The sequence below is a fragment of the Rhineura floridana genome, chromosome 2, assembly GCF_030035675.1.
Source record: "Rhineura floridana isolate rRhiFlo1 chromosome 2, rRhiFlo1.hap2, whole genome shotgun sequence".
Classification (NCBI taxonomy): Eukaryota; Metazoa; Chordata; class Lepidosauria; order Squamata; family Rhineuridae; genus Rhineura; species Rhineura floridana.
Genome location: NC_084481.1, coordinates 12,388,839 through 12,408,827, shown reverse-complemented (window position 1 = coordinate 12,408,827; position 19,989 = coordinate 12,388,839). Strand labels below are relative to the sequence as shown.

Genomic DNA, 19,989 nt, shown 5'->3' with positions numbered 1-19,989 from the left:
TAGAAGTGGGGAGACAAGGAACATGCATTTGCAACTCTTCCCTCTCAGCCCTACTTATGAAATTATGCACAGTGCAACAGTGTGATTTGATGTTTGCATTTAACACCTTAATTTTAAAAATTCCCTATGTATTTGCTTCTCTCTTTTTCAGTTCCCCAGGGTTCCTTATAGCCCTCGCCACATTTCTTAAAGTATGACAAATGCAGTTAATATCAGTTCATTTTAAAACCTTCAGATTTTAAATTCTTGTTATTTTATATTCACATATCAAGTTTCTGATTTTTAACACCATTATCCCTCCAACACAACAACCCCAATTAACAAAACACACCTGCCACAGCTTAGCTTCACCAGGAACTAATGGCTAAGCTATAGCTGGCATCACTGCAATGACTTAGCAACAACAGTTTTAACTGGTGCTCACCTGTTCTTTATGTGATAGTATATTGCTAACGTAACACTGTGAGAAGAGGAGAAAAAGTTATTTCACTGTAAGTGGTTCTACAATTTTCAATTTTGATACAAGATTGCTGTTAGGGATAGAAGATTTTTATGACAAAAACTAAATCAGAAATGTATTCCTTCCTCTTTTCCATTTTTAACTGGTCTGTAAGATATTAAAACCATAGTATCAAGTGCCCAACACCCACAAATACAAGGTCAACTGAACTAAGGCTGCAATCCAATACATGTCTACTCAGAAGTAAGCTCCACTGGGTTCAACGGGACTTACTGCCAGGTAAGTGTGTATTGGATTGCCTATAATGCCTGCAACTAGTTAATATAATTACAGATGTGAAGGCCTGGGACAAAAATGGAAACATTAGGGGAAATTTTTTTTCTGGGTTTTCCCATTTTTCAGGGGAAACCAGAAAAAATTAGGAAAAAACCTTTGCTTTCCAGGGCCTTCACATTTCTATATAATGGATCACTGGCTTGATACAGCTATGCTGTTTTATAAGAAAATAGCTTTGTATAGATGAATTGGGCAAGAGACTGCTGATGTGTTTTTTTAAATTTTTGTCGCTGTTTTTAATTTGTTTTAAAAATGTTTTAATCGCTTGTTTTTAATTGTTTTATCGGTAATTTTAATGTTTTTTGTAAACTGCTTATGTGGCTTTTTTTTTTTTACAGCAACGAGGTATATAAACTTCAATAAATAAAAACAAAGCATTCCTCTTGATGTTGCCAGTGCCAAGATTTAGAGGTTATGCTCTCTGCACAGCTGGTAGGGTTTATGAGGCTAAAGAGGAAAGGAGACTGATGCTTTGATCAGCTAAAAAAGACAACAGTCCATGGCTCACCAGGCTTACCATACTATATGGCACAGCTGAGGAATCAGAGGAGAAAGCTTTGACATCCCACATCCACTGTGCAGGGTCAACTCTCCACTCACCCCAGTCTGAAAGCTCTGAGAATAGCAATGTTCATCGTGCATGAAGTCTCTTAAGAGCTGGAGGAAAACATGTTGGGGGGGGGAGGGGGTTCAAACTTATAGCTAGCCGCACCTATAAATGGGCTAAATCCATTTGCATCACGTCATCCCTTAAGGAGCTTGCCTCACAATGCTGGTGAGTTACAACAGTACAAGGTTCTCTTAAATAAAACTCTTTAGGATTTATAGTGCCAAAAAAAATCTATCTTTAAGCTGTAGTATACTTTCATTATTTCTACATTGGGGGAATAAGTCTACAGGCCACACAACAGAATTGGAAGCAAGTTCTAAAAGCTTATCAGAGGGGAAAAGGAAGGGTACCCCCAACCCTCTTCCCCCAGTGCCCTGACCCAATTGTGTCACTTGTCATGTAAGACAACTGATGCATGATGTTGTACTTAAAATCTCCATTAGTTCTCAGCTTCAGCTGTGGATCTGTTTTCCTCCTGCAGGCCACATCATCAGTCTTTGGCCTAAACACATATAACTGAAGTTACTGTGACTTACATGGGCCAATCTATGGCAAATCAGGTTGTTGCATCGCGAATTAGACTAGTTGGATTGTCTCAAGCACTACAGGATTTTATCAGCTAAGCAGCTCTTTAAAGTTCAAGCCAATTTTAAGATACAACAACGGGTATAGGAGAGCTCTGGAATTAACAAGTCTGCATCAGAGAAAGTGACTACTAAACAAGATATAATTTAAGATAAAAAAGAGCTTAAATATTAGCTAATCCTTGAATCAGAGAATTTTGGAACCAAATAATTAAGGGATAATTTGATGCCACTAGATGGCAGGCAAACATAAGTGGTCACAATTACTCTGCATGTTTTATATAATGTTACCAGAGAAAAAGCTTCACATGGATGGCATTAACATATTTTGGGGCAAAGAAAACTTTTCTGCTCATCTCAGAATTTATCACTTCCATTAGAACTAGTTAGACAGAATACTGACTCCTCTGAACTCTCAGAGTACATGAATGTGGTCCGTGAGAATTTACCCCTACCCACAAAACTCAGTGGTACTTACCATTTTATTGTGCTCCTAAGATTAGGCTGGCTTACTGTGCTGTCATCAATAAATATTGTTGAACATGAACTATATTTTTTTGTAAGCTGTCCTGGGGAAACCTGGACGAAAGAAAGTGCTTTTAAAAGTTTCCAGAAAAATGATTTCTGGATTTATAGTGTTCACCCTCCCAGACTTTTATATGTAAGGATTATCATAAAATGCTTACATAGCTGGCCTGAGAACCAGTACAGTGGTAAGAAGAGATCAAAGTTAGCTCCATCCTGGACCATAGTCAGGCACATGACAATAGATGCCTACACAAAACTACATGTTTAGGCACCTACAATTTTTCTATTTTTGCTGCAGTATATAGCCAAGACTGCCTAATGATAGTGACACACACAAAGATAAGGCAGACTCTGCAAGAAGAGGGACCAATGAAACGCTTCAGGCCGACTTTGGGCACCATGAATTTCAGGGCCAAAATGGATGTGATGTTAAATGCATAACATGTCTTGTCCCCACCCCTTTTAAAAAACAGCTTTTTTTGGGGGGGGGGTGATCTGAATCAGGACTATGGCATAGGGGAAGGTAGATTTAACACTTTCCTGCCATGCTACTTTTCCACTGAAAATCCCCCCACCCCAGCAAAATTCCCATTTGCTCTTTAAAGTGCCATCACAGCGAATTCAGGGGCAAATAACCAATTTCAGAGGAATTTTCAGAAGAAAAATGGAGGACAAAATTCCAGCCCCTGCACAAAGTCCCAATCCAGATCAGGGCTCCCTTACGCTGCTATTTTAAAGAGTGGAGCAGAATACAAGAGAGATGACAGGTTTAAAGTAAGGAGAAGAATGCATGCTAACAGTGTGGCATGGAGAAGCTAAAAGTTTCTGCTCAAACTTGGGAAAGGTATTTTGGGTTATATGAGAACCTAATGATTCTTTATCCAACCAAACAGTTCTAGGAATGAACCTTAAGGCAGGGGTGAGCTATGTTTTGCAGAGTATTTTACTGTTACTGAACCAGAATCCCTATGAATTCTTTAAATAGACAAAGCAAGAGTACATCCTTAGTCACACTTTACATATTAAAAGATCCTAATTGTGTTATGTGATTGAGAAAAAAGATCCTAATTGTGTTATGTGATTGAGAAAAAAGATCCTAATTGTGTTATGTGATTGAGAAAAAAGATCCTAATTGTGTTATGTGATTGAGAAAAAAGATCCTAATTGTGTTATGTGATTGAGAAAAAAGATCCTAATTGTGTTATGTGATTGAGAAAAATGCACACTTGTTTAAGAAAACATGTTTGTTTGTTTATTTATTTATTTGATTTATATTCCACCCTTTCTCCCAGTAGGAGCCCAGGGCGATGTTCAGACCGAGCAAGAATCCCAGCAACTAGCAGGTAAGTAGGCTGTTCAATGAAAATTAAATAAAAAACATCTTCTGCCCAACTGTATCTTATGAATATATCATCCCCTTCCTACTTAGGCAGCAAAGTATATCTGAAAGAGATTGGAAATGGAAATACAGAGCATTTGTTCTATCTAGTGGTGGCAGGCAAAAAATATAGACGTTGCATGCTGAAAGGGATTTATCACCACGAATTCCATTAATCCCAGGTGATCCTCTGCTTCAGCCCCCATTGAAGCACACAATCCCCCATCACACTATTAACCATGTGAAAAAAGCATTTCCTGCTCCCTTATTAAAGATGCTTTTGCACTTGACACAGTTACATCATGCATGTGCTTTGACCAAAATACTTGTGCAGCCAACCTAGGATTGTGTTCTACTGTGCTGTGAAAGGAGGGGATTTTAAAAAGTATGGTGACCTCATTTTCAATATGCAGTGAATGGTTTAAACATTCTGAGCAAGGATTCTACTCACCCTGCACCCTTAAACATTTTAAAATCCCTATAATTGCTACTCTTTCCTTGAAGGCAAACATAAAGAATTTTTATTCTCTTATAAAAGTGGTTCTGTCTGACCCTAAAAATAAAAAAGAAAGAAAAAGCTCTGGGTGAAAGTCCAGCTTCAAACTACTTTCTACTCCCATTCAGCAGTAAAGTTTTATCCTCCTCATAGAAAGCATGATCCAGCTGAGTTCAAACACTTCAAATCCCACTGATTTGAAGAGAGACATTTAAATTAAATTATAGTAAGGAGTGAAACTCTAAGGTAACTGCTGCCATTTCCTGTATATAACTAGCACTTACTAATACTAGTGAGTTATACTAGTACTTAGACCTCTCGTTATCTATTAGATGTACTTACATGGTTGATGTGGTTGCTTTTCCTCTTCTCTCTCACTAATAGGGAGAAAAGACTTTGATCAATGAATGCTTGAATTTCTAAACAGATTACATTCTAAAAAAGTCTCTGCTTAGTTGTTAGGTGCATACATTCAAACATGACAATACTACCCATATTTTATCTGACAACGACTCAATTTTAAATTATTGCCATTACTATTATTAAAAGTTATTGCTTGCCCTTCACCAATAGGTCCCAGGGTGGGTTATAAAATCTGCTGCACAATATTAAAAAACGTTTCATCACAAGAATAGGGTGGGTTCTGAGCATGTTCCATCAAATTCAGGGTGTGTCTGCTTCATTTTATATTGCCTTTTTTGAAACTTAACTTGCACTCCCAATACAAAACGATTATGTGGAATTAGTGCTGATCAAGGCAGCAGAACCAGCTTCCACGTTTTACTACAAGGACTGGGGACTTACTGCAGTAATGCATCCTAAGGACCAGAGCCAAAAAAGTGCTCAATACTCTTATTACGCAAAATATATGTATGAAGGAGATACCCATAAGTAGTCTGAAGGAAAGGGAGATAACGATACATTTCATTAGAAGGAAGAGGTATGTTATTAGAAATTTCATCACCAGATAGCACTGTTTTAAGCATTCACTTGGTGAGTTTGAGATAATCCAACTGCACTAAAATTTTATACCATGAAAAGCATGTGATAACAAAAATAAGTGCTGTTAGTTGTGCCATGTAAAGCTGCTGAGCTTCAAGCTACAAGGCACACAGTCTGCCAGGAAAAATCTAAGTAGATTTTTGTCCAGGCATTGGTCACAAGACAATTTCCTACTGTCAAATCCCTAAATAAGGAACGCAATCATTCTTAGTCATTCTAATGAACGGAGAGTGTTTAAGAATGAATTAAAAGCATATTTTTAAATGTCCTGGCTATGAAAAGTGCTCTGAAGAGCAGCTAAATGTGTTGAAGCAAGTCAGTATTTTCACAGAAGTGGAAGGAGACAGAGACTTTCCTCAATTAAAATCTAAATACCCACTCTATCCAGTCCTCCCTCCCGCCCTTCTTCTTTTTTTAAAGAGAGCAATAGATAGCTTACCATCTGTTTGGGATTTGCTCAAGAAAATTGTGCTTGCTCTAGGATGGTCTGATGGATTTGACTCCAATGCTAAATCTGAAACAAAGTACCAGAAGAGATTATTATTGTATTATTTATTGCATTTATATCCCATCTTTTCTCCAAGGAGCCCAAGGTGGCGTAAATGGTTCTCCCCCTCCTTATTTAATCCCCCCAACAACCCTGTGAAGTAGGTTAGTCTGAGAGACTATGACTGGCCTGAAATAATCCAGTGAGGTTCATGCCCCAAGTATTAGTCTGGCACTCTAACCACTATACCAGACTGGCTCTCTGAGATGCTATTCCCAAGTTTGAGTTTCTTTTGGGGAATACAAATACAGAAGAAAAACCCTAGTCTCACCAAAGCAGCCTTCATTTATCACAAACAATCCAAGCCAAATGAACTAGACCATCTTGTGCCATATTTTCTAATAATTAGTATCTATATAGCATATTTTCCTAGGTTCAAACTACGAACTGTATCTTGGAATTCTTATTTTATTTATGCAATGTGCACGCTGCATGCCATCAACCAAGATGGCGGCAAAGGCTTCAGTCCCTTACGGAAACCTCGGCCGCCATCTTTATTGATGGCAACCCTGCACGAACAGCAGAGAAAGGTAGGTGAAGCGCTGGGGATGGCGGGCAGTTTGGGAGCTCATCTTGCGATCCACAGGATCGCAGAAGGGAAGCAGAGGGGCCCGGGGCAGGCTAATGCCCAAGGGCCCCCGCATTCCTGGAACCGGCCCTGGTGGCGAATACACTCTGCAAAAACAAAGAAAAAACCTCACTGACTTTGTAAAACAAGCATATCTTGCTTATTTTGGAGTGAAGCTTGGAGATCAAGATAAGTCTTGGGCTCCCCATAAGGTTTGCAAAACCTGTGTAGAGTGCCTACGACAGTGGAAAAATGGAGAAAGGAAATGTTTAAACTTTGGTGTGCCTATGGTGTGGAGAGAGCCGCAAAACCATCATGATGATTGTTATTTTTGTGTTGTGAATGTGAAAGGCTTCAATCGCTACAAGAAACATAAGTGGGAGTATCCTGATTTGGACTCAGCAAGGTGACCTGTGCCACACAGCAAAGACGTTCCCATACCAGTGTCTACCTCGCTGCCTGACCTTCCATTGTCAGATGTTGAAGAAATGCTGGACGTGGAGTGTAGCACAGGTGGTAGCCCTGGAAGTGAATATGAAGAAAGCTTTTCAACACCTGAGCAGTTCTCCCAAAAAGAACTCAATGATCTGATACGAGACCTCAGTCTGTCAAAGCAAGCATCTGAACTTTTAGCATCCAGCCTAATGGAAAAGAACTGTCTACAGCCGGAAGCTAACATAACAGCTTATCGGACAAGAGAGGAGGACTTCTTCCATACTTCAGCCAAGATGAAGAACTTGTATACTGCAATAACATTCCTGGACTAATTCTCCAAATGGGACTACCGGAACATCGACCAGAAGATTGGCGGCTTTTTATAGACAGCTCCACCAGAAGCTTGAAATGTGTTTTATTGCACAATGGTAACCGCTATGCATCTCTTCCAATTGCTCACTCAACAAAACTTAAAAAAGAATATGAAAATATCAAAATGGTCTTGCAGAAGCTCTCCTATCATGAGCACCGGTGGTGTATTTGTGTTGATCTAAAGATGGTGAACTTCTTGCTTGGGCAGCAAAGTGGATACACAAAGTACCCTTGTTTCATCTGCTTGTGGGATAGTAGGGCAAAGCGAGATCATTGGAAAAAAGTGACATGGCCTTCAAGGGAACACATGACTGTAGGTGCAGCGAACATCATTAACAAGCCATTGGTTGTCTGAGAAAAAATCATTCTCCCACCACTCCATCTCAAGCTTGGACTGATGAAGCAATTTGTTAAGGCCTTGGACAAAGATGGTGATTGCTTCAAATACATTTGTAGATCGTTCCTTGGACTGACTATGGAAAAACTAAAAGCAGGAATCTTTGATGGTCCTAAAATTCGTAAACTCATCAATGATTTAAATTTCACTAAATTTATGAATGATGTTGAAGCTTCTGCCTGGTGTAGTTATGTCTCAGTCATCAAGAACTTCTTGGGTAACCACAAAGCAGACAATTAAGAAGAATTGGTGCAAAACATGCTCGCTAACTTTAAACATTTGGGTACTAATATGAGCATAAAGGTACACTATCTCCATAGCCACTTAAGACAGATTTCCGGATGATCTTGGTGATTTTAGTGAGGAACAAGGGGAGAGGTTCCATCAGGATGTAAAGGTGATGGAGGAAAGGTATCAAGGCAGATGGGACAGACACATGATGGCAGACTACTGCTGGAGCCTCCAACATGATTGTCCTGATGCCCCACATAAAAGAAAATCGTACACACAGCGTTTTTCTATGCATTAATTGTGATTATCTGAATCAGCTTCCTTTGTTTTAATGTTATTGTACTGAATACAACGCCATTAGGTATTTCATGTGTTTACTTTTGTATGATTTGAGACAGTTTCCATGTCATTTGTGGGTAGGCTATGCCTGACCATTAAATTTTTTGAATTTGTTATGTTTTTCAATGGGGGCATCCATTATCTCAAAAATTAGAGCCAATTTAGCAAAACCAATGCCATATTCTGAATCAGCGACACAAAGTTACCCTAAAATCGATCAAACATCATTGGCAATAAAATTAGTGTTGACCAGTGTTATTTCTTAAATCAGCTTTGTATGGTAGACCATCAGCATCCTCAATGAGTTGATAATACTGTACTGTTGAGCATACTGAAGTTGATGCCTAGTTTGGGATTTACCCCATTCATTTAAAGCCTCTTTAACTCCATGTATATGCTCTGATTACCAGTACATTTCATTAGAACTCCCTCAGCTCTTCTGCATTAGCAGTCCTCTTTATGTATATAATACATACAGGCAGCTATATTAAAATTGTATACAGAAGTTAATTTCTGTTTGGCTCCATGCACACATGCAAGGACACTATCAGGGCAATCCTAACCATATCTGTTCAGAAGTCCTGCTAAATTCAGTGGAGTTACTCCTAGGTAAGTAGGGTTAGAACTGCAGAAAGTGAGGTAAATTTACTTGAAACGGGTTTACAATAACTTCCATCATCCCCAACCATTGGCCAAGCAGGCTGGAGCTGGATTCCACCAATATCTGGAGGGCCATCACATGAGCCATCACTAGCACAATCCTCTCTCCTCTAGCTTGGTCAATCAGTTGGGGGAGTGCTGAATGGTGGGCAGCAGTGGCTCATCAGCTAAAACAGCAGCAGCTGTTTCGAAAGCGGTGAGAAGATAAAAGGAGGAGAGGTGGTCACAGTAGCAGGGCCCTGTCCCCAGCTTAGGAGAAGACGGAAACATTCTTAAAGGGACAGTAGTAGTATAAACGATGTAGAATCTTGCCATCTTGCCATCTTGCCATCTTGCCATCTCTGTTAAGCCCATGGTTTCTTTGTGCATTATGACCTGGTTCACACAATATGGTAAGCCAAACTATTGCCTAGTGGGGGGGGGGGGGAGCCTGTAGCTGCTTTGCTTCTCTTTGGCCCTTTTTACTGCTGTATCATGCTGAGCTAGGCCAAAGTCTGGCTTAGCCTGTCTTCTGAAACAAGGCTCATAGTTAAGCTCCCTCCTTACTAACCATGAACTGTGGTAAATGTTTCTTCATACACAGCTGCCTGTCTGGCTTTTGTGACCAAATCAGATATTGCCTTCACTTTGTGGCTTACTGTGTTGTGCAACCAGGTCACACTATCAAGGTTTTTCGTAACTGATAATATTATTCTAATGTTTCCTCTTCGTTAGCTTTTAACAGACGTTCCCATCTTATTTTCCCCAGTTCCAACTCAGCATCTGATGAAGTAAAATTTGTTGGTTACAAAAGCTTATGCTATTTTAAAATAAAAAGCCGAAGGGAGAAAATGTAATAAAACATGTTAAATTCTACTTCTTAAAACCTAGTAATGATACACACACAAACTCACAGAATTAGATATCGTGTGGAAAAAACATTTGACATTTTCAATGTGATACAATGGAATACATTCATATTATTGAAGAAGTTACGAATATTTGTAACTATCAACACATTCTCCATTGTTCTGCTACCCACTTTTTGTCTCATGTGCAAAAACACTGTTTCGTCCAGTTTCTTCTGGAGATTTCTGGGCACCTAGACCACAATCTAACACATCTAATTCTGTACTGGATTGTGGCTCTTGTCTTCAGGTAACCAATCCTGCCATGTGAACAGAGCCAGACAAATCCAGTAGTTTCACAATCACCTCCCTTCTCTATAAAGAGATGCAACTGTGCCTTGTGCAAAGAATGCAATCTGCATGGCCAAAGGTTTTCGATTATGCTGCTGGGTAGTATAAAAGCTTTATTTAACTGAAAGACGTTTTAACTGCTGTAGCAACCAAGTAATGTGCATGGCTATTCAGGAAATATGTTTTAAACTATTCAGAAACTTAAATTGTTTTTTTCTTGGGCAAGTTAAACCTACAGATTGGTGAGTGCAAGCCCCTTTGTAATCTAGAAACTGGGGCTAGTAGTTATATGGCAGAGCTGTCTATTATCTTATATGGTAGAGCAGCTTATTTTCTATCTCACAGAGGAAGCATCCAAAATGTTTGGTACGCAGAGTTATAAGAATATGTCATAAAATATATGACCTATTGTTATATTTATAATGCTTAACCTCAACGCTCACATATTCCTCATTGTTCTGCTACCCAGAAGGGCAGGCTATAATGCAATGTGCTTGACAAAGGACCACTTTTAACAGAACTGATGATCAGACCAGACTTTTAATATATTACTATTAAACTCAAATTTCATTTTAAAGGTAGGTGTTATTTTAAAGAGACACTTAATGTAGCTAACATTTAACTCAAGCCAATGATTTTTATCCACCCTCTGGAGCAATAGTTTCCAAATTATAAAGCCATTAGAGAAGTCCAGTCACATACTTCCTAATATATGAATGAAAAAAAAGGTCCACTGTGTAAAAAACCCAGTTAGACTTTTGACAAACATTTACATGGAGACAAATGTCTTACACATTCTTCATAGAACCATAGAATAGTAGAGTTGGAAGGGGCTTGGAAGGGCCATCACATGAGCCTTGGAAGGGCCATCACATGAGTTGGAAGGCTCAATGCAGGAATCGAAATCAGATGGCTGTCCAGTGTCGGAGAGCTTCATTGGGCTGTAGACTTTAGAAGTCATCTTCAAGAGCTCCTAGAACTCCAAAGAGCAGCTGCTTTTTCTATTAGATAGTATACAGACTATCTAATATGCAATACCAGCTGCCCTTCAGTTTGGGCTAGCCTGGCCCTCTAATTCACAGTAGGACTACAAACTGAAGAAGCAACCCAGCTATGTTTATACATAGTACATTTGGTTGGCAGCCAAGCTGCTGTTTTAAAAAAAGTCATATTTAATTCTCATAAACTGGGGAAGCGTCTAGTATTTCTTGCTACTATCTATTAATCTGGCTTGTTTTAGTTCCCTTAAAGTCCGAGTTACTTTCATGTGAGTAGGATTGCAGTCTAAGCTCAGCTTCTTTAAAATAAACCTCTGAGCAAATATTATTTAAAAACAGTGAACCAAAAACTGTTAAAAAAGAGAAACCAACAGCAGTAAGCCATATAAAATAACATTAAAAGGCACTAAAATCTAAAGAATTTTAAACACCTAGGAAAATATAAAGAACTTTCCCCAGTGCCAAAAGGATAATATGAGCGCTAGGTGAGACTGTCTGAGGAGGGCATTCCATAACCAGGGATCCATTACTGAAAAGATCCTCTCTCTAGTAGCCATCCGCCACACCTCATTTGGCAGGGGAATCCTGGGAACGACTTCTTAAGATTAGGGTCTGGGGAGATATATACAGGAGGTGGCTAATCCTTCAAGTACAGTAGCCAGAAAAAGTTTGTACTGTAAACCCATTGTTTTATCATGATAGCCTTTGTGAATCAAAACCAGTCCTTTCTAAACATCCAATAGGATTTATCTTAACCAATTCTGTGTCTTCTGAAATAAACCGATGTGTAAATTAGGCAAACAATGAGTACGTAAGAGTCAGGGTAGGTGCAAGAGTATGTGAACCCCTGGTTGCATCAGCTCTAAAGGGAGTAAGTAGAATCAGGTGCTTAAGGAATCCAGGGTGAGTTTGGAAGGTCCCACCCTAAAAGGATCAGAAACTTTCCAAGTTTGGTCTCCACCATATGGTTGTGTGAAAACACATCATATCATGATCAAAAGGTATCACTGAGGACCTCAAAAGCAGTTGTTGCTGGTCATCAGTCTAGAAAAGGTTATAAAACCATTTCTAAGAATCTAGGGCTCCACCAATCCACTGTCAGACAGATAGTCTACAAATGGAGAAGGTTCAAGACCACAGTCAGTTTACCCAGGAACAGTAGTCCTACCAAAAACTCTCCAAGAACAAACCAGTGCATCATCCAGTAAGTCACAAAGAACCCCAGAGTAACATCCAAGGATCTGCAGGCCACTCTTGCCTTGGCTAATGTGTGTATTCATGACTCACCAATCAGGAGAAGACTCAACAATAATCATCTTCAAGGGAGGATAGCCAGAAGAAAACCATTACTCTCTAAAAAGAACACTGATGCCCATCTAAAGTTCGCTAGAGACAACATACATGATCCAAGACTTCTGGAACAATCTTCTCTGGACAGGTGAGTCACAGGTAGAACTTTTGGCCTCAATGTTTGGCAAAAAAACACTGAGTTCAAACAGAAGAACCTCACCCCAACCATCAAGCATGTTGGTGGGAATGTGATGGTTTGGGCCTGCTTTGCTGCCACAGGACCTGGACCGCTTGCCATCATTGACACAACCATAAATTCTGCACTGTATCACAAAATTCTACAGAAGAATTATCAGGCCATCTGTCCGAGGGCTGAAGCTGAACTGAAAGTGGGTCATGCAACACAACAATGATCCTAAACGTACAAGCAGATCTACCAAAGAATGGCTGCGGAAGAAGAAATTTTGTATTATAGAATGGCCTAGTCAAGTCCGAACCTAAACCCCATCAAAATGTTGTGGAAGGACCTGAAGGAAGCTGTTCATGCAAGGAAGCCCTCAAATGTCACTGAGTTGGAACTTCTGTAAGGAGCAACGGGCCACAATTCCTTGAAACTGATGTGACAGACTGACCAACAGTTACAGGAAATGCTTACATGAAGTCATTGCTGCTCAAGGGGGTGCCACCAGGTACTGAATCTAAAGGTTCACATACTTTTCCACACATGGATATTAACTGTTCAATCAGTTGTGGATACATAAATGTTGCAAACGTATCGTGTTTGTGTGTCATTTGTTTAATCAGGTTATTCTATTGTTCTTTATCTAGGATTATGGGGTTAGATTAAGATCTATTAACATTTTTGGTTGGAAATATGTCAAAATCTTAAGGGGTTCACAAAGTTTTTCTTGCCAATGTAAACTGGTCCTAAGCCATCTGGCCCCAAACCATTTAGGGCTCTAAAAGTTAAACCAGCGCTTTGAATTGGGCCCAGAAAAAGGATGGCAGCCAGTGCAGATGGGAAAGCACCACAGTAATTTGATCATATTCGCCAGTCCCTAATAAACTTGCTGCCCAGTTCTGGATCAGCTGATGTTGTTTCTGGACCTTTTTCAAAGTCAGCCTTATGTATAATGCATCACAGTAACCCAAACAGGAGGTTAAGGGAACACAGATAATTGCGGCAAGGTTATCTCTGTCCAGATAGGGCTGCAGTTGATATATCAGCCAAAGCTGATAAAAGATGCTTCATGCCACTAAGGCTACTTGGTTTGCAACAACAGCACTAGATCAATTAACACTCCTAAAAAGTGAATCTGATACTTAGGGGGAATGCAATCACCTCCAGAACAAACTGAATCCCTCAACCACGGAGGCAAGCCACCACCTAGCAGAACCTTCAACTTGTCTGGGTTGTGACTTAGTTTACTGGTCCTCATCCACTGCATTACTGTATCTAGGCATTGATGGATGAGATGAAAAGGAGACAACACCTCAGTCTTAAATCACTAGATGACCTAAGCAGCTTCATGCAGATATTAAACGGGGGGGGGGAATAAAACCAGAGCCCTGTGAGACCCCATAGCACACATGCCACAGGGCACAGCAATGATCCCTCAGGGCCATAATCTTGAATCAACCATCTGCGTAGGAGTGGAACCACTGCAATGCAATATTTCCAGCTCAAACAGTCTACCCAGAAAAATGCCATGGTTGATGGCACTGAAAACTGCTGAGGTTCAAAAGGATTAAAAGGTTTGCATTCTTTCTGTTCCTCTTTCTCTATATATCAGATGTGGGGAACATTTGGCCCTCAAAATGCTGTTAAACTACAACTCCCATCATCCCTGGCCGTTGAGCATGCTTGCTGGGGCTGATGAGAGTTGAAGTTAAGCAACATCTGGAGGGCCAAAAGTTTCCCATTCCTGTTGTGTATCATCCCACAAGGCAACCAAGACAGTTTCTCTTCCAAATTTATTTATTTATTTGATTTATATCCCACCCTTTCTCTCAGTAGGAGCCCAAACCTAAAGTCCAATTGTAATTTTGTATTTCTAACTGGAACTGGTTATATTGCAGTCCCTTTCCTTTGAGAAGCATCTTGTGAAAAAGACCTGGAATTTGTTCACATCAGCTCTGTGGCAAGAACAAGCCTTAGCTTGTTTCACTCCCAGGCCTGCCACAGCTACTCCAGAAAGGTTAGTACTCAGTGCTGAGAAGCTTTTTCTTTTGAATACTTTGAAGATAACTTTTAAGTGTTATGCTTAGTTCCTCTTTCTCCACCGTAATACTGTTTTACAATGTTGTATATTTACAAATTTTAAAGTTAGAATTTTTCAGCAAGAGTTCTTTCCTATTCCAACAATATTGTACTTAATTTTATCTAAACCCACTGTTTTGATTGCTCTTTTTTATTGTTCCTGCTTTTTTCTGCTGCTATTGAAAAATGAAATGGACTGCCTTCAAGTCGATTCCAACTTATGAGCGACCCTATGAACTGGGTTTTCATGGTAAGCAGTATCCAGAGGGGGTTTCCCATGGCCTTCCACCGAGGCTGAGAGGCAGTGACTGGCCCAAGGTCACCCAGTGAGCTTCATGGCTGTGTGGGGATTCGAACCCTGGCCTCCCAAGTCGTAGTTCAACACCTTAACATTGCTGCATTTATAAGATTGTTTAGTCTGTAATTTTCATTATCAAGGCTTTTATTGCGGGTTTTTTTTTTGCTGCTACCTGCTTCGTCTTCGGTATTGGTTTTTATTTTTTTATTATTTACTTTTTTCTTATTTAGTGTGAAATTGTATTGATGTAAGTGTTGTTCATTGCCTCAGGTATCCTGGGAAATACAGGTAAAACTCAAATATTATGAAAAAAAAAATTCCTGGAGGACCCACTATAGTGTCCTTTCCCCAATTTGGAAAGATACAAATGGCCATTTGTGTCATTATGGAAATCTAAAAACTCACATGGCAAGGCAACCACACAGATGGCTAGCCATAATTTGAAGCACTTGGCCCCTTGGCAAGGCACATTTTATAATGCTTCACTTACCACATTTCCAACCAGTCCCTCAATAAGATTGTCCAAAGGCTATTCAGATAACAAGTAATATAATCTTTTAACCTTTTCTTGGTGCATGTATTTCTATGACAGTATCTTGAAATGGACTGCCTTCAAGTCAATCCCGACTTATGGCGACCCTATGAATAGGGATTTCATGGTAAACTGTATTCGGAGGAGGTTTACCACTGCCTCCCTCTGAGGCTAGTCCTCCCCACCTGGCTAGGGCCTGCTCAGCTTGCCACAACTGCACAAGCCAGCTCCTTCCTTGTCCGTTAACTGCCAGCTGGGGGGCAACTGGGCTCCTTGGGACTATGCAGCTTGCCCATGGCTGCACAGGTGGCAGGGCACATAACCCCTGAGCCACTCACTGTGCGGGTGATCTTTAGCTGGTGCTTGACACCCAGGAGACACGAGCGGGGATTCGAACTCACAGACTCTGGACTCCCAGCCAGGCTCTCTTCCCCACTGTGCTATACCCAGCTGTTAGTGGTACCTTACTACCGCATTTATTTCAGTAGTAAAATATTTCTGTGTACTGTTCTCATTGCTAATTCAAAGGGGGAATAAATGACTGCTTTTCAGAGTTCCCCGTGGATACTTCCCACTGTTGAGAAGCATGGAAGCTATCCCATAGTTCCTTGCTGCCTACTTCTTGTCTAGTTAATCGTGAGAAAAAAATGTTAGGCATTTTGGCACCATTCATCCAGTGTTGTCAGCCTGCTTTATTACAATAGTAAAGCTATAACGTATTTCAAAATGAGCATAGAGAAACACTGTCAAGCTCCCAATCTAGCTGCCCCATACACATGAGATGAGGTTAGTTACAGTACATTTTGTATAATCAGAGAGTGGCATATGTTCACTCAGAATCCCTACAGTAGCATAGCCATTTGTTAACACGACTCCTTTTTAAACAGCTATAACTATATAGGATTGATAAGGCATTTGAGGGCTGAAGGGGACTGTTCCCAATAACCTGAAGATCACTGATGAAAGAATGTTTTTAAGCTGTGTTTTACAATATTTTTAACAGTGTTTTGCAATGTTTTTTCCTGTTAAATTGTTTTGCTCATGTTTGCTGCCCTGGGCTCCTGTGGGAGGAAGGGTGGGATATAAATTCAATAAATAAATATTTTCCCCGTCAAAGTATTTTTTGACAGGTACAACCAAATTTAATATTATTCCCTTGGTTCAGGAAGTGAACGTAACTTAGCCTTGAGTGGGAAACCTGTATAGAACAAGAGCTGGGTGGAAATGAGTTGCTGATATCTGACTTTACTGCTGTAACTTAACTTCCTGTTGGTTTGGATGTAACTTGCCATTGTCTAGGTATATGATGTCATTTTTTACTTAGCCTCTAGGATTCCATTGTTCCACCACCCTTTTCCTTCCTTCTGATAAACGCATAGGAAATCCAGTGGTCAAGTCACTCAAGCTTGTCTTGAGTCATAATTCTATCTTTAAAGCAGCAGTTTTTGTATCAAGATTCATAACTACGTATTTCTTATTGCAAAGAGCACTTTTCTGTTCACAAGCAGATGTTTCCAATTCCACAATTTCATTTATTTGTGGACAGTATAAGAACAGTATAGCAAGGGAACAGATGAACAGTACAAACTTTCAAAGAAACAATCATAACAAATCTCACTTTCCCAAATGTGGATGGAAAAGACAGCAGCTAACAACATCCAACTCAATAACCAGAACAGCATGTGAGGTGAAGGCACCTTCTGAAAAGCAGAAAACATTTTTGCCGTGTCGAATTTCCTCTAACCAGGGTTGTATGTGCTCATGCTTTTAAAAAAGGTATCATGTTTCTGCACCAAGACATAAAATTTAAGATATTTATTTATTTTATTTCATATTTGCTTCCAGAAATCATTATAGGGAAATGCAATTGCATCTGTCTTACCTACCAATGCTTAATACAAAGCTAGTTTCTTGTTAAAGTATACAATAGGTCAAAAGAGCAGGCACTTAAAATAAACTGTCAAGGAAGAAAAGTCAGAGCACCAAGAGTTGCTCAAATCCTCTAGTTGAGGTTTGAAGCGCTTGGTCCCCAAGATTATCTATTAAGAAGTGGAAGAGTAGGTATCACTCAATGAAATGCCCAGATCACTCTGGAACAGTTGTTCTTGTGCGCATCATTAATAAAGAGCCTCTGCTCACCTGGCACTAGGTCATATTGTATTTTAAAATTATGTAAATATTACCCAAGTGTTATCAATGCAACATTTACTAGAAGACCATGAAGAAAGAGAGAACACTAACCCTGAGGCTGGATTTCAGCTCTCTAGAAGGCAGCTTTTGTGTACAGCAAGAACAAGTGACCATTAACTGGATCTTTGAAAGACAAAGCAACACCATGCAGGCTGTGTGCAATGAGACCTGCTGTCATGTAGCCTTTGTAAACAGCCCCAATACAGAGAAAGGTACTATTTCGATCTATCAGAGCAGCACCTAAGTTCCATGCAAAAGATGAGAAACAATGGCAGATTCTGGGAAAGACAAGACACCAAGAAAACTGTAGCTATCCTCCACCAGATCTTGAATTACTGGCAAGAAGATGGGGAACCTTACACACACACACTTTAACCACCGTATCTTTAAAAAAGGGGGGAGTCCACCTGTAATTTGGGAACTGCTTATCAGCATGTTAAGAGGAAACACAACCAACCCACTGGATGCCCAACCAACCCACTGCATGCCTTCCATTCTTTTGCAAGCACCTTTGTTCATCAATGGAAAGGAGTGATCATGTCAGCAACGTCTGGCTATCTTATAAGGAAAACAAAAGGATGGACTCACACCCATTTTCCCTCAAGTAGTAAAAACTCTTTTCCCATTCACTTCAGCAGTGAAGTACTCCACTTCTGAACTGTTTTGCATTCCTATTTCACTACGAATTAAGCTACTGCAAAACAAGGAAGCAAGGTAAACACAGTCTAAAGAGGCATTTTAACACAACTATTTAAAACAGCCTGCAGCTACTTGATATTGTTAAGTAACTGGAACATTAAATTCTATTGTCTTACTGCAAATCACACAGCACTGTAATGCCATCCAGCAGTAGAAAGAACAGGAAAAGGTCAATGTAAATACACTTAATGTACAGTACACAACTATAACAATTACAAACACCGCCTGCTGAGATAGATGGGGAATAGAAAACTCACTCCCTGGTGCCTACTCCCTTGCCCAGCTGAAATTCGGCCTGCAGCCAATTGGGAAGATCGGGCGTGTTTGGGTGCAATGCCTAAATGACCATGATGGTGGTTTCCAAATACGCCCACAGGCCCCAAAAGGATAGCAACCTCTGCCCTATACCTTTAAGAATCCATTCTTTTCATATACTCGCTTTCTACTTTACTTGGTTTTTTAGTTTCTATTTGTACAAGTGAGTGCAAGATTATGATTTCACACGAACGCCTTGCGGCAAACATTTGTGCACACCTTCCTTTCAGGAACTTTACTATCGGCAATTTAGAAGTGATGCACACACACGCTGAGGAATAAACCCTACTGATCAAAACTGGATTTATTTCCAAGTAACGGTGTTGAGGGTCAAGGTTACAAACATGCACCCTCTTACTTAAGAAGCACGCTGACTTTCCGCGTTGAACAGGCGCGTAAGATCGAGCTGTGAAGTGACTGACCCTGGAGAAAACGCTTTATAACAGAGACCAATCAGAGAAAGTGGTGAAGGGGGGGACACTCAAACGCCCCCCTCCTCAGCCCCATTCGCGGCTAACACGGGAGAGGAGGTCGGCCTCTCAGTTGCTCCCCACCACCACCACACACCCACGCTCACCGTCCGGGAACTCGCGGTCGCTGATGTGCTGCAGGTGAGGGCCGCCCCCGCCGGGATCCGAGTCCCCCGACTCCGCTTCAGTGACCTCCCGATAAGCGCCCCCCCTCCGCTCGAGCCCCGCGGCCGCCGGCCTGGCCCCGGCTCCCACTCCGCCTCCTGCGGCCGCCGCCCCCAGCGCCGCCCCACGGACCCGGCCGAGCTTGGGGCTGGCGCCGGGAGAGACGCAGCAGGTGACCGTGTTCCCCATGGTGGGACGGAGAAGGAGGAGCAGGTCCTCCCGCTATTGCCGGCAGCACCGCCTGGGCTGGGCCCGAGCCAGGCTATAGAAGTCCGCGGCGACGGCAACAAGAGCGTCGCCTCATTGTCACGCTGCCACTGCCTCCTCCGCCGTTCACGCACGAAACCCCCCAACCGGAAGACTAGAGCAGAAGCCACTTTCCCAACGGGCCTTGCTGCTCCTGCGCTCTCGCGCGGCTCCTGCCCGCTCGCTCGCTCGCTAGCCAATCGCCGGCCGCGCCCTCCGCCCTCACGTGATCCAAAGCGCCGTACTAGCAGAGGGCGAAGGGGACAGACCCGATGGTGCCACGCCACGTGACGGGGCTTGGGTCGACAGCGTGTACGCCTGCTGCCACCCAAGCTCCCTCGAGACAGCGGCTGAGCTTTCTCGTGTGCTCTATGACGAGAGGCCTCTTTCTTTTCATAGGTATTA

The 19,989-nt window shown here is 41.2% G+C and overlaps 1 protein-coding gene across 3 annotated transcripts in view; it reads right to left on the bottom strand.

Annotated features, from left to right (window-relative positions):
• The window catches only part of CCNYL1 (cyclin Y like 1), a 35,556-nt gene extending 15,668 nt beyond the window's left edge, over positions 1 to 19,888 (bottom strand). Inside the window, exons 1-5 of one of the 3 annotated variants that reach the window (XM_061607812.1) lie at positions 19,281 to 19,888; positions 5,834 to 5,908; positions 4,735 to 4,769; positions 2,469 to 2,569; positions 425 to 460 (exon numbers count right to left, since the gene is read on the bottom strand). In XM_061607812.1, coding sequence (XP_061463796.1) covers positions 425 to 460; positions 2,469 to 2,569; positions 4,735 to 4,769; positions 5,834 to 5,908; positions 19,281 to 19,527 — 494 coding nt within the window. In that variant the 5' untranslated portion in view covers positions 19,528 to 19,888. The remainder of the gene's footprint in view (positions 1 to 424; positions 461 to 2,468; positions 2,570 to 4,734; positions 4,770 to 5,833; positions 5,909 to 19,280) is intronic. The other 2 variants (XM_061607811.1, XM_061607810.1) reach the window with 2 other exon arrangements.
• Between the last annotated feature and the right edge of the window lie 101 nt (positions 19,889 to 19,989).